Source organism: Scardinius erythrophthalmus, assembly GCF_964197995.2.
Source record: "Scardinius erythrophthalmus genome assembly, chromosome: 16".
Taxonomy (NCBI): domain Eukaryota; kingdom Metazoa; phylum Chordata; class Actinopteri; order Cypriniformes; family Leuciscidae; genus Scardinius; species Scardinius erythrophthalmus.
The window spans coordinates 22,916,917-22,931,015 of NC_138236.1; the positions used below are offsets into that span (position 1 = coordinate 22,916,917).

General features: G+C 37.6%; 1 protein-coding gene across 3 annotated transcripts in view; it reads left to right on the forward strand.

Moving 5' to 3' along the window:
• col14a1a (collagen, type XIV, alpha 1a) overlaps positions 1 to 14,099 on the forward strand; it is a 128,783-nt gene that overhangs the window by 69,175 nt on the left and 45,509 nt on the right. For all 3 annotated transcript variants that reach the window (XM_081388125.1, XM_081388123.1, XM_081388124.1), the window contains exons 23-28: positions 1,057 to 1,173; positions 3,625 to 3,771; positions 4,362 to 4,436; positions 6,213 to 6,352; positions 10,153 to 10,276; positions 13,857 to 14,000. In XM_081388125.1, coding sequence (XP_081244251.1) covers positions 1,057 to 1,173; positions 3,625 to 3,771; positions 4,362 to 4,436; positions 6,213 to 6,352; positions 10,153 to 10,276; positions 13,857 to 14,000 — 747 coding nt within the window. The remainder of the gene's footprint in view (positions 1 to 1,056; positions 1,174 to 3,624; positions 3,772 to 4,361; positions 4,437 to 6,212; positions 6,353 to 10,152; positions 10,277 to 13,856; positions 14,001 to 14,099) is intronic.

Sequence of the window (14,099 nt, forward strand, 5' to 3'; positions counted from 1 at the left end):
TGAATTTTCAGCAGCCATTACTCCAGTCTTTATTGTCACATGATCCTTACGAAATCATTCTAATATGCTGATTTAGTGCTAAATAAACATTCTTATTATCACCAATGTTGAAAACAGTGCTGCTTAGTATATTTGTGGAAACTGTGATGCGCTTTTTCAGAATTCCTGACGAACAGAAAATTCAAAAGAACGACTTGGTTACCCTATTGTAATCTCCGTTCCCTGATGGAGAGAACTAGACATTGTGTCTACATACTGACAGTAGTGATTGCACTTTGGAGTCCTAAAGACCTCTGGTACTTTGAGAAAAGCCAGTGAGAATTTGCGAGTGGAATTTGCATGCATTTCTCAGTGTGGTTACGGCCCAAACACGCGAGGCAGAGATTGTGGCCATCCGCTGAAATGCACCGTCAACACCAGATTCAACATCTTCCTTCTTGTAGAGGTGAATCACCATCGCCATCAGGGGAGCGGTGCATGCAAATTCCACTAGCCAATTCTCATTGGCCTCTTCTCAAACTATCAGAGGTGTTTGGGGCTTTCAAGTGCGACCCCTAATGTCAGGACATTGATGCAACGTCGACAGATAGATAACAGTTAGGGAACAGCAGTTACTTAACAGAAATCTTTAGTAACGTTATAAATGTATTTACAATCAACTTTGATTCATTTAATAAATCCTTACTGATTATAATTTCTCTCTTTCAAAAAAAAAGAAAAGAAAAAGAAAAAACTTACTGACCCCAAACTTTTTTTTTTTTTGGGAACTCAAAGGAAGACTTTTTTTGTCCATACAATGAAAGTCAATGGGGCCCAAAACAACATTGGATGCTATTAACTTTCATTGCATGGAGAGTAAATATCTTATACAGTTTTGCTTCTCCACTAAATTCATTTTTAAAGGGAATATATATGTTTATTAGAAAACAGAATAAAGATATTAACTTAAAATTGGATTTTTGACAGTGTATATAATTGCTGTATTTTATTTAAATATGTGTGTGCTTTATTGCAATATTTTCATGCAAAGTGTTTGTTTTCTTGTTCCTCTTGCAGTGTTCCTGGGGGTGAACAATCTCAGCACAAAACAGGTGCTCAGTACCAGCATGTGTGCCCAGTGGCAACCTCACCACCATGCCTCTGTCTACAGAGTCGTCATTGAGTCACTGCTTAGTGAGTAACACACACACACACACACACACACACACACACACACACACACACACACACACACACACGTGACAATATAACACATATTGACATACATTTTCGTTTTGCTAAATTTCAGTTTCAGAGGTAATGGGATATTATGGCTCATTTCAGCACAGGCCTCTGAGCCTTTGGGCTGTTCAACAAAACTTTTTTTGTATGCATATTGCTCTACTGGCGTGTGACATGCTTTCGATTTAAAACAGCAGAGTCAAAAGCCCATTTCCCATTATTGCTTTTCTTATTCCTGCCTGATACTGCCTCACTGGCTCAGCTTATCTCGCAATCCTGGAGATCTTCTGTTCTGCTTCCAGCGTGTGACTGCTCAGATGGCTACCAGCTCAGTAGTGCTATTAAAACCAGATCCTACTGGGGTGTGTATAATGTGTGTGTGTTTAGTATTTGAATGACAATTGCAGCAGAGTTCTCAACGAAACACACAGAACTATAGAAGTGATTTAACTAAATATACTTTTTGGTTCTTTTTTGACTGCTGTAAATCCTGACAGATTTAATTCTCAAATATTAACCGGGTTGATAATGACTTTCAGATTATAATGTAAAAATACATTTCTGATGTTTAAACACTTTTCAGGTGCTTTTCTGTCCTTGTAATCTCACTCCAATTAACAATATAATTACCAATAACCGTTTTTTTGTTTAGTTTCTCAAATGCTTACTTTTTTCAGCATGGACACATTAAATAGACCTGAAGTGACAGTAAAGACATTTATAATACTTACAAAAGATTTCTGTTTCAAATAAATGCTGTTCTTCGAACTTTAGTCATCAAAGAATAATGAAAAAAAGCTTACACTAAAATATTAAGCTGCATAATTGTATAATATAATATAATATAATATAATATAATATAATATAATATAATATAATATAATATAATATATATTTTTTTTTCTTTATATTTCTGAATGGAGAAAAAAATTACCTTGAAGAATTACAGATACAGCCCATTACCCTGTAGTCATGGTTAACTATGCCTACACAAATATATCAAAACTACTGCTGAAGTGTGGTATGAATATGTGTATATTTCTGCAGTACTAAGATTCCCACTGCCTTCTTCTCGTCAAATAATGTCCAAACTTTGGTAACCAGTAGGAACAGCGGATTCATTATTTGCCATCTTGCTCGTAGTGGGAATTTTACTGTGGAATTTCAGCCAGACATATGAATCTTCGGTGCCGAGCACTCGTGGTGTAGTAAAGCATTCCTGCTTGCAAATGCAGGGAAGAGAGGAACTGTCCTGCTTGTGCCAGAGATGTGACTGGACTGAGAAGTGCAGTCTGTTGAAACAAACGCTTAAAGGAGGATAGATGTTTACTGAGCCGAGCAGCAGCGCTTTCCAGCTACTTTTCCGTAGAGTGGGAATCTAATAGCCGAATGTCACATCCCATTGTTTGATCAGCTCAGCAATCAAAGCATGTTGGAGCAAGGGAATATTGTTGATGTTATTATCACAGTTTTACAGTCCATATTATCATTGGAAAATGCAAAGAAAATACCTTAATAAATCTCAATGTTTTGTATAATGCGCTCCAGAGCCATTTTTTCTCAAGATCATGGTCTAAATGAGGGAATGCTTTGGGAAATATCTTATTAAAGAATTTTTTTTTTCTCATTTAATAGTGGTATAATACTGCTTCTGCACAGCCCAGCCATTTTTATTCCCCATGGACACAGCTGTTTAATGGCAGACAAATTAAGATGTATGAACCAAGTCGAGTTGCTGGATATTAATGTCTGCCATCAGAAACAAAACAAAGAGATTGATGGAAAGAGATGTGGAACAAGAGAAAACCAGAAAGAAAGAGATTAAAGAAAGAAAAGAAGGTGAAAAGAATGGAAATATTGGGTTCTTTCATTCAACTCGTTTCTTTCTGCACTCAAGTTGCTTATCACGGTGCACCCATTTCCCTGCAGTCTTCAGCCTCTGGTTAAAACGATTAAAGATCTTTCCGTTGAACTTCATGGGCTGAATACAAGGTTACCCTTCCTGAGCTCTATAGCAGCACTGGCCATTTTCTCAGCTTCGGAAAATAATTACAGCTATGAAAATGAAAAATAGCAGTTCTGCTACCTTTTACCCTGGGATCTGAGAATCAGATTTCTAAAAACACGATTTACTCATAGTTCATTTCATTTAAACGCCCAATCTGTGAGCAACAACACATGCCTGTTAAAAATAACAACACTTCGACAACACTTCGGCAACACTTTCTTGCTGTGGTGCCGATTCTGTCATTTCCAATTTCAGTGTTTTTGTTTATAGCCTGAGGACTCAAATGAAAATTTCTCTTTAATTAGCACAATTGTTTGCTTGAGGAAGCGGTTTTAATTGCAATTAACGCCAATCCTGCCGTTTTTTACTCAACTCTGCTTCTTTAATTCTAATAGACGGTCAGAAACAGGAAGTGAGGGTTGGTGGCAGTGCATCCAGAGAGTGTTTCTTTAACCTTTCCCCCAACACCAAGTACAAGATCAGCGTCTACACCCTTTCACAGGACACAGAGGGCCCTGCCGTCACCACCATTGCAACCACTGGTAAATACACTCTGATAACTATAAATTTGTATGCCATTATGTAATTATAGACCAGGGGTTCTCAAGTCTGGCCCGCAGGGTCCCCTAAGCTAATCAGTCCTCAGGATTACTAGAAAGTTATAGGCAGGTGAGTTTGATCAAGTTTGAAGCTAAACTCTTCAGGAAAGTGAACCTCGAGGGCCAGAGTTGAGAACCCCTGCTATAGACTTTGGGTATACAACATATTTAATTGTCTGTTTAAGTGTTTTTACTGTTTTCGATCCCCCATAACCTCATTTTTAATCGGTAGATTAAATATGACATCTGTTCTCAAAAAGATTTACTGGGGTGATAAATGAGTTCTGAACTGTCAGAACTGTCACAGTGATACTTAGGCCTCATTGTCCCTTCACTGACTACCTTCATGGTTGTCTTCCATATTATCTGAGTAACCAAAGAACTAGTGACTCCCATCAGCGCAGAATAGTGACAAATGTCGATCTATAGCAGGAATAGGCTATGTGTGTCCTGGGGTGTCGCTGTCCTGCAGAGTTTAGTTAAAAAAAAAAAAAAAAAAAACTGGTTTATGTATTGTTTTGTTGTTTCTCTAGCTCCAGCACCCACCCAGCCACCAACCGCACCACCCACCACGATCCCTCCTCCTACCATCCCCCAAGCCAAAGAAGGTAGGACACCAATGTGGGAATAACTGGCTTTTCAGACATTGTTTTTCCCTGTTTGTTGGCCATGTCTTTATGTGTTATGTGACCTTTCACTAATGTACATCTCTGCTGACAGCTAACCTTTTCTTATTCTCTGTGCCACTCCGCTCTCAATAAATATGCCTGAGCCTTCCCAACACACCTGATAAAATCACGCAGATCTTATTTTACCCCCTTATACTGTATATATCTCTTTTAGATCCCTCACCTCCCACTTTATAGCGAATAGATTTGCTTCATTGTCTGACCAAATGGTGTTTAATGCATCATAAAGTAACACCTGAATGATTTCTTGAACTGAAACCAAATGCTTCTTTAGATTTATTTGTTATTTTTATTTGGCTTTATCTCTGAGCGTCTGAGTGGTTAACCCAAATGCTTTGCCCTGCATGCTGTACATTACTATTGAGGACAGGCCAAATTGTAAAAAGTGAAACATTTCTTAGCTTAAAGACCTCATGAAATCAAAATGAGAGTTTTTTTTTCTGGATTCTTTGATTAATAGAAAGCTAAAGCATTTATTTGAAATAAAAATAGATTGCTGATAAGGAAGCTTTTTGTTTATTTATGAGTAAGCCACTGAATCACTTAACCGTTCAACCAAAATTGTTCATGACCGAAACAACCCATTTGTCTCCTTGTTGTGGACTAGATTAACAAACTGAACGAGATGTGAACAAATTGGTTCTAATGAGATTTGCTAGGTCATTCAAGTTGTTAACGAACACAATGCCTGATTCATTTAGTTCGTCCACAAACAAGGTGTCTTGATCAGTCCCACTCTTGTTCAGACTCAAAATAGCAACTTGTTTAGTAAATGGGGCTTGTTTGTTCAATAGGTCCAACCGATGAAATGCTCAATTGCAGGCCTCACTCAAACGCTTATGATTTGTGGTATAGTACAGCAAGTACTAATACAGGTAGACTTTGAAGGCAGGCAAGCAGTCACATGCTTATGAGACAGGGAGACTCATATGTATTGCCCGAATATGAATCAGTGCGAGGAAGTAAATGAGAAAGATTTGTTAAAAACACCAGTAGAAAAACTTTATTCGCAAAGCTATTTAATGGTGTCTTGAAAGTTGCGATGAAACAGAAGTAGCAAAAAATCTTTTTTTTTCCTTATTGTGACATACATCCGAGTGAAACAGATTATCGTAAAAAATGTGCTGGAACCTGTTTCTATATCAGTTGTTGATTGAATGAAGGCATATCTGAATGCGAGCTGGCAGTCAATTGTAATAAAGGTGAAGTCTGAGGTAAAAAAAAAAAAATAAAAAAAAAAAAAAGATTAAATTGTTCACATTAAGTTAGGCAAAATGCATTTAGAAAGTAGGTATGGTGAATTTTAACCTAATTTGACCCTAATCGATATAACTTTACGTATTCAGATTGATTCAGTCATTACATAATATTTTTAATAAAACCAGTTCATTTAGATGTTACCACATAAAGCATTTTTAGGCTTCTGACAGTTAATGTGTTTAGCCCCAAATCCTGCAAAGCATCAGTCTGGCAGAGCAGAAGAGAGATAGCTGGGAATTAATTAAGCCTCTTTGTTTTATCCAGCTAGCTGTGATGGAGATCCTGTCAGTGAGAAGCAGAAGTGTTTGAATCATTTGACATCTGTTGTTCTGCAGCGTTTACACAGTAATGAGAATTTCTTATTTTAGCTAGTGATTTTTCACCTGCTTCCTCCCTCTCCCTCTCCCTCTCCCTCTCTTTCGAAATCTCTCTCAGTTTGCAAAGCAGCCAAGGCAGACCTAGCCTTCCTTGTTGATGGCTCCTGGAGTATTGGAGATGACAACTTTCAGAAGATTATCCGTTTCCTATACAGCACAACTGGTGCACTTGATGTGATTGGTCCCGAGGGAACACAGGTATGCTGCTCGTGAAATATTTGTCAAATTCAGTCTACCTCGTACTGTTTTCATCTGTTTATATTGTATAACATTTCTAACATTTTTTAATGAAAAAAATGACCATCCTGAGCTTCCAAATGAATGTCCTTGAAGAGCAAAAAGCAAAAGGTCTTTTCAAAAGGTGTCTTTTGAGGTCACTAATAACTCCCCTTTCGAAAAAGTACACTTTAGCATATTTTAAACGGAGCACTTATTACAGGAAATAATATGCTTTAATGAATATACTATGGACTGAATGTAATGTTTTTCCAAAATTCAGTAAAAATTCGGTCATCATTCCCTCACACTCGTGTCGTTTCAAACCCAGAAGACTTTGGTTAATCATTGAAACAAAAATTAAGATATTATAAATAAAAGCTGAGTAGTCTCTGTCCCACCCATTAAAAGTCCATGTAACCAAAACTTGAAAGATTCAAATAGGTTAAAAAGGCATTGCAAATCAAATGTATATTAATCAAGCGGTTTAATCTAATTTTTGCAAAGAGATATGATCGCTTTAAATGGACCTATAAAGCAATATTAACTTTGATAACGTTTTTGAACACAGATGTGTATCCACAGTGTGTGTAAACCAGCCTATAATGGTAAAAATCCACCCATTCCTTTTTTATAATCCCCATAAATCATAAACTTTCTCTCCAAACAATCAGTTCCATAAGCCACGCCCATGACTAGCACCCTGTTAGCATAGAGACCGCACTGAGTGGGGCGCAGCAGTCTGCCATTTTTGTTTCCTCGCTGTAGCATCTGCGCCAAAAATGGCGTACCAAAGAACAGAAGAGTTTCCATTCTAGACTCCCGGCATCTGAGCCACTGAGGACACCGTAGTTGATTTCATTTATGAAGGAAATGTGCAGAAGAAAGTTGGTAAAGTGTTATATATTTGTGCAAATCATTCACAAACAAGGGCCAGTTCTATTCTGGATTTTCACAAAAGTTTTTTCTGAATTAGTTTCATATTAGTCAATGAGTTGAATCAACTTAACTCCACAACAATTACATTAATTTATCCACTAATCATTCAGAAATGTCTAATTATATTCTAAAAGTTGTAACTTTTTCTTAAGATGCTCCATCAGAACATGTAAGGCTGAACACCTCTACTGACAATTTCTGACATTTTGGCTGCGTGACATTCTCCAGTTTTGTTGTTGCCGGAGTATCCAAAGCACAAGCTGTAAAGGCTCCGCCCTCTTCCACAAAGGGGGTCGGGAGCAGAAGCTCATTTGCATTTAAAGCGATACACACACAAAAACAACGGGTTTTTGCTCACACACAAATAGGGGCAAGTTTGACAAGCTATAATAAATTATCTGTGGGGTATTTTGAGCTGAAATTTAACAGACACATTTGTTCGGATTCCGGCACTCATCTCAGTTTCAGTCCAGTGTCGGGGTTCGAGCACTCACGCTCCATGTGTTGTCACTTGTGTGACCGCACAGGTTTTGTGTTCATTCACTCACCATGCGCTCTTGTCTTGTGTGTTTTGTGAGCGCTTGATTTATGTTTTCATTGGCCAGGAGCTCTTGTGTTATGTTCTGTGTAGCGCACGGTTCGCATTCTCAATGGCCGCGTGCTTTCATTTCGTAATGTTTTGTGTAAACACGCAGTCTGTGAGTATGTTCATTGGCTGCGTGTTCGTGATATGTTTTATGTGAACACGCAGCTCAGGAGTTTCTCATAACTCACATTTTGTGTGAGCACATGACTTGAGATTGTTTTCACTGGGCATTTGCTTGTTTTTGTTTTGTTTGTGTGAGCACATGGCTTGAGTCAAGATCTGCTATGCGCATTACGTGTTCTGTCCATGGGGCGAAGTGTTTCTTTATAAGGGACATAGCCAACTACTGGCCTGGCAGCATAATACAGCGCTTTTAGTTGTTTTTGTGGATCTGTGTGAATGGGGAACGGTTTTGACAATGTTGTCATATGTAGACGAAAAATGCGAAGGAAAAACTTTTCCATTTTTAGTACATCGTTGTCGTGTAGGCTAAACGTACGGTTAATTTTTTTGCAAGGGACAGATCTGTAGTAAAATTGTATATAAAACATATTACGAATATATAAATTACATACATTTTTTGTAGTTGTTTTTTGGACTGAAGGATCATGGGAATAGCTATTCTGAGCTGAAGACCATACTACCAAGCATTTAACACAGTAGCCTAAGAGAACATTAGATAAAAATAGCCATTTTCTAGACATGTTAGTCCAGGATTCAGAAGATCTTCATCACAACCCATCAGCAGCTTTAGGGATCACTGCAGTGGATCTACCACAATGGATGTGAAAACAGGAGAACAAGCACATTTGAAGGGCAGGAGCTAAAGTAAACAGAGGAACACGGCACAGATAAATGTCTCCTTTTACACATAGATGTTTGCTTTCTGTCCTCTGCTGTAGGCCAAGTAGACATGTTTGACTTGGCTCAAACCAGTTCAACATCAGTAAACTCTCATGCGTAATGACATGGCTTTTGTGACTCTCTTTAGAGTGTGGCATAGTAGTTAAGGTGCTGAGCTGATAATCACAAGGTTGTTCAAACATTGTCTGAGCAAAACACTTAACATCAGATGTATTGCAGGGTCAAAATGAAATAGGGCTTGGGCAAAAACTAGGCTTAAAAAGTCAAAAAATACTGTTATATTAAAAATGTGGTTGGGAAAAAGGCGTTCATAGTCAATTTCTCTGACAATCTGAACTTGGATATTTGTATCTGTTGATATACTGTTCAAAAGTCATTTTTTTATTAAAGAAATTACTACTTTTTAATAGGGGCACATTAAATTAATCAAAAGTGACAGTAAAGAAATGTATGTTACAAAAAAAAATCTATTTCATATAAATGATGCTCTATAGCAATTATCATCAAAGTTGATGAATCAATGAATCCTGAAAAAAAGTATCAAAGTTTCCACAAAAACATATAAAGCAGCCCAACTGCTTTCATCACTGATAATAATAGTAAATGTTTCTTGAACACCACCAAATAAGCATATTACAATGATTTCTGAAGGATCATGTGACACTGAAGACGGGTATTGACTGCTGAAAATAAAAAAGTAGAACAATTATTTTAAATTGTAATAATACATTTATACACTGCAGTGATCCTTTTAAATAATTGATTTGAAGTATTAGGTGTAAAGGCAGAACATGATGTGTGTTATACAGTAAACACAGAAGAAAAACATACATTTTTCCCTTGTAAATGTACGAACATTTTATATCCCGGACGAGCCCCCATTTGCTACGCCCGTGGCTCAAAAGAGAAGCAACAAAAATAGGGACACACGAGAAAGCCAAAATAATGCAAAATTTATTAACAAAATAGAGCTATAAAGAAAAAAACAATGTACCATGTAACAGTCAGGAGTCAGTGGTATAAAGTTAAATGAATTCATGATAGTATAATGTGCTGTAGTAATGATGGATGTACACAAAAAGAACAGTTTAAAGGAACAAAACGAAATCAAGTCCAATATGCAGCTCTCTGCGGCCTTTCTCTCGTCTGGCTCCTTTTTAAAAGGCCCAAAAGGAAGTCAGCAACAGGTGTCCTCAATAAAACCACCCGAGAACAGACACTTGGGAGGGCGGAGCCAGCCATCCAAATCAGCCCGAGGAAAACCCCACATAAAACACGAGTCGTCACATGCCCTTTAAAATCATTTCCAGGGGGAAATACTTCCTGATAGTGAAGTACTGTCACTTTTAAACACGTGATAAATGGCTACTAACTTACTTTCTACAACTGACAGGTGGCCATTGCTCAGTTCAGTGATGACGCCAGAACTGAGTTCAAGCTCAACTCCTATAGCGACAAGGAAACTCTACTGGATGCCGTCCAGCGCATCACATACAAGGGAGGAAACACCAAGACAGGCATGTATCTATCCATCCATCCATCCCTCCCTCCCAAGTTGCACAAGTTTTCTTATCAAGTAAATGCATCTCATTTTGTGTTTAGATATTTATACTGGGAAACCAGATTTTTTTATGATTATTATTTTTTGTCTGAGGGTAAATTAGCCTTTAAACAAACAAAGGCATGGCTTTTAAAGTTCTTCTCTTATAGCCATAAGAGTTTTTCTGGTAAAAAAGCATTATCACTCTTATTATCACTAACCAGCATAAACCAACTTCTACTGTACCAGTATGGCAATTCATGCTGGTCTTTAAGCAGTGAAATCTCTCTAAAATGAGTGTCTAGACTTTTCCACCCTAATACATTTGACAAACATGCTCTATTAATGTCCTGTTTTAGAGGCTCTAGACCAAGAACTTCAGAGTGTGAGTTTGATAAAAATGGCACGGCTCCAGCTCGGTGAGCAGCAGAGCAGCACGGTGTGTCCCTGCACTTGTGTTCATGCTGTCAGTCTTTGTTCTAAAATGAAACACCTCTCATTCCACACAATGAAGGAACTGCAGCCCCCACCCTGCTGTGTCCTCACACACACACACAACTTCCCCGTATAAGGTATATTCTCCATGGCAATGAGCCCCCCGTCAGTGGGTGGGCGGCAGCTGCTGTGCCTCATTGGTGAGAGCAGATACATGTGGACATGTGTGATCCAGGCATTATGAGCCTGGTGCATTTATCCATCCCGGCTTTAGCGGTCTGCTCATTTGAAACATGAGCATGACTTATTTTCTGAGGGTATTAGGGCTAATCTCTTGCCTGCATTTTCATACATTCATATGCAGAGGATGAGGTGAGGATCAAAGTGATTGGCTTCATTCAATGTGTTTAAACTCTGAAAAAAAAAAAAAAAAAAAAAGTCAATTCTGAATATTAAGGTCTGTGTGTTTCTCTAAAATGACTTTTAAAATTGAACATTTAAACATTTAAATAGGGTGATTATGTTCTGATGTTCAAAATTTTCAGAAAATGTTTTTACCTGATGATATGGTAAATTATATTATTATAATTATATATTATATTATATATATATATATATATATATATATATATATACACACAAATAAATGTAGAATTGAAGAGTTCAGATCCAAAAGCCTCTAAGTGCCATCTAAAATTTTCTCCTAGAATGATCATTTTTATAAAGCTTGTATATTTAAGTTCAGTAATTTCACTTAATTGACAAATAATAGGTAATTTGCATTGCCATTTAAGTGAAATTATTGAACTTAAATATACGAGCTTGATAAAAATGATCATTCTAGAAGAAAATTTCAGGTGGCACTTAGAGGCTTTTGCATCTGAACTCTTCAATTATTATTATTAAAATATTATAATTAATATAAAATTATATTATTATTATTATTTGTATTTATTTATTTAATTTTCTTTCTCTGTATTTTAAGTGTTGTAAGGTCAAACAATAAGAGGAATTTACTGAAATGAAGTCATTAAGTCGTATGTGTTTGGAACGACATGAGTGTGAGTGAGTGAATGAGTGAGAGAGTGTGCTGTGAGGGTTCTAGTTTATTTATAATCACTAGTCTCTTCTCAAACAAGTAAGAGTAAAATATATTAGCCAAAGCTCACAAACACAAATGAACAGATAAAGTCCAAGCACACTTTTGACTGATGATGCAGTCATGATGTCTTGCTCAACTGTCAGTCAAACAGCAGTGTTGTCGCCCCGTCAACTCGAGGGCACAGCCACAACTCCAACTGCAGACTAAATTCTTTTTGTTTAAAAAAAAAAACAAAATAACTTGCACTTCACACGATGCTGCCATCTGCTTCTTTAGTCCGTCATTTGTCTCCCTCTGACAGGAGCTAAAGAAAAGCCAGAAAGAGAAAGAAGCAGCTTTAGAAGTCAGTCAGGCATAGCTACAGGGTCCCCTTGTTCAATTCGTCGCAATATACCGTCAAAGTGTGTTATCTCAGACACCCGTCCATATTTTATTCAGAGTGCAGCTTTTGTGATGGGATTTCGTCTAATACTCGCTGATCCTGGGGAACCTGAGACGTTTCAGAATGATTAGAAATGCAAATTAGAAATGAGAAGCCTGGCTGATGTCTTGCACCCGCAGTGCCAAGTTGGTGAGAATGGTAAAATATTGAAATGGGTGCAGTGCAGCTTGTTAGATCCCTCAGTGCAGGTCTGCTGGGAGTGACGGCTTGGACGTGTCATGGAAAAAGTGTCTTGAAGATTATCACAGAGGAAAAGAGGCTTTGTTTTGCTCTGTGCTAAATACTTGCCACTTTTTGAGCTTAAAAATAGCAGGTGAGACCAGGGTTGTCTCGCACAATTTCTTAGTTCTTTATTAATTATCCCAGGTGGAACAAACGTTATGTGCAAATGAAAGCTTAAGTTCTTGGGTACAGCATACACAAAATGTAGAAAAAATGCCTAGTTAGACACAACTTGGGGTTAATTGGTACCGTTTAAAGTGGTTTAGTTTTAAGAGGGATAATCAGAATTTTAAACTAATTTAATCTAAGCTAAATTTAAATTTTAAACTTAACTAATTACTAATCACTCACCACACACACATATACCACTTTTTAAGTTTCCAGCCTCTGGTTCCTCAAGCTACTGCTTGATCTCCAGGCATTATCTGGTGCTTCTCCATCTCCTCGATTCTTGCCCAGGTCGGGTCTCATCTGTCTTCCCTTTCTCCTGTTGACTGCCCTGTCCTACTGTTTGGATCATCCTCACTCTTAACCATCCCTATTGTGCCTTGTCTTGTCAATATAATTAAATCCCTTGGTCATTCTGCATCTGGGTCCTCTTTCTCCATAAGACTGCTGTGACAAAACCTGACATTTTGTATGTAAATATCAAACCATTTAACTTAATATAACTTATAGCTGCTTTTCATCTCTATTAAAATATTGTTTTTTACAATTTACATTTATTTTCTATTTGTTTTCTAACTATTAGTTTTGACAGAAACCTTGACATCAGCATTTTTAAATCTCGCTTGATAGGGTAAATAAGTGGCAAACTTTTTTTCTCACAGTACAAATATATTCCAGCAATTAACACTTTGACCGCTAACTCTTCCAACCAACCCCTCTCCCCTAATCATAACAAACACTTTTCCTGAGACGTACCGCAAAGCCAAACAGTCAGATAACTTTAACAAGCTCATAGTGTCATGACAGGATTATGCAAACAGTCATTACATTTGCTGTTATTCATAATTTTTTAGGCTTTAAAAAGACATTTTAAACAATGCTCACAAAGGGAAAATGATCAGAAACCATTCGTCACGACAGCATCATTTTAACAACATTTGTTTTCAGATCCACACTTATTTTTTTATTGTCAAAGGTTTTGTTCTTTCACCACATCGTTTCATGACCATCATTCTAGCTCTCTGCAGGTACTGGCGTGAAGTTTCAATGAAATATGTCTCTCAGGCAAACGCAAATCACTCTGTCAGGATGCGTGTTCCTGTAAAATCCATCACTTTTCCGTGAAGTGGTGTAAATCCAGCTCTTGGCACCAGGCAGTAACATCTATGTTTATGACTCTTGATTCAGGTCGAGCCATTAAGCATGTGAAGGAGGCCATCTTTACTGAGGACGCGGGCGTACGGAGGGGCATTCCTAAAGTGCTGGTGGTGCTCACGGACGGGCGCTCTCAGGATGATGTCAATAAGATCTCTAAGGAGATGCAGATGGAGGGTGAGTGATCTGAATATTCCTCGAACATGTCATTCCTTTCATGTCATATGAATCTAAAAATGAGCATAGCAAACAGCAGCATCTGAAAACACCAACTGT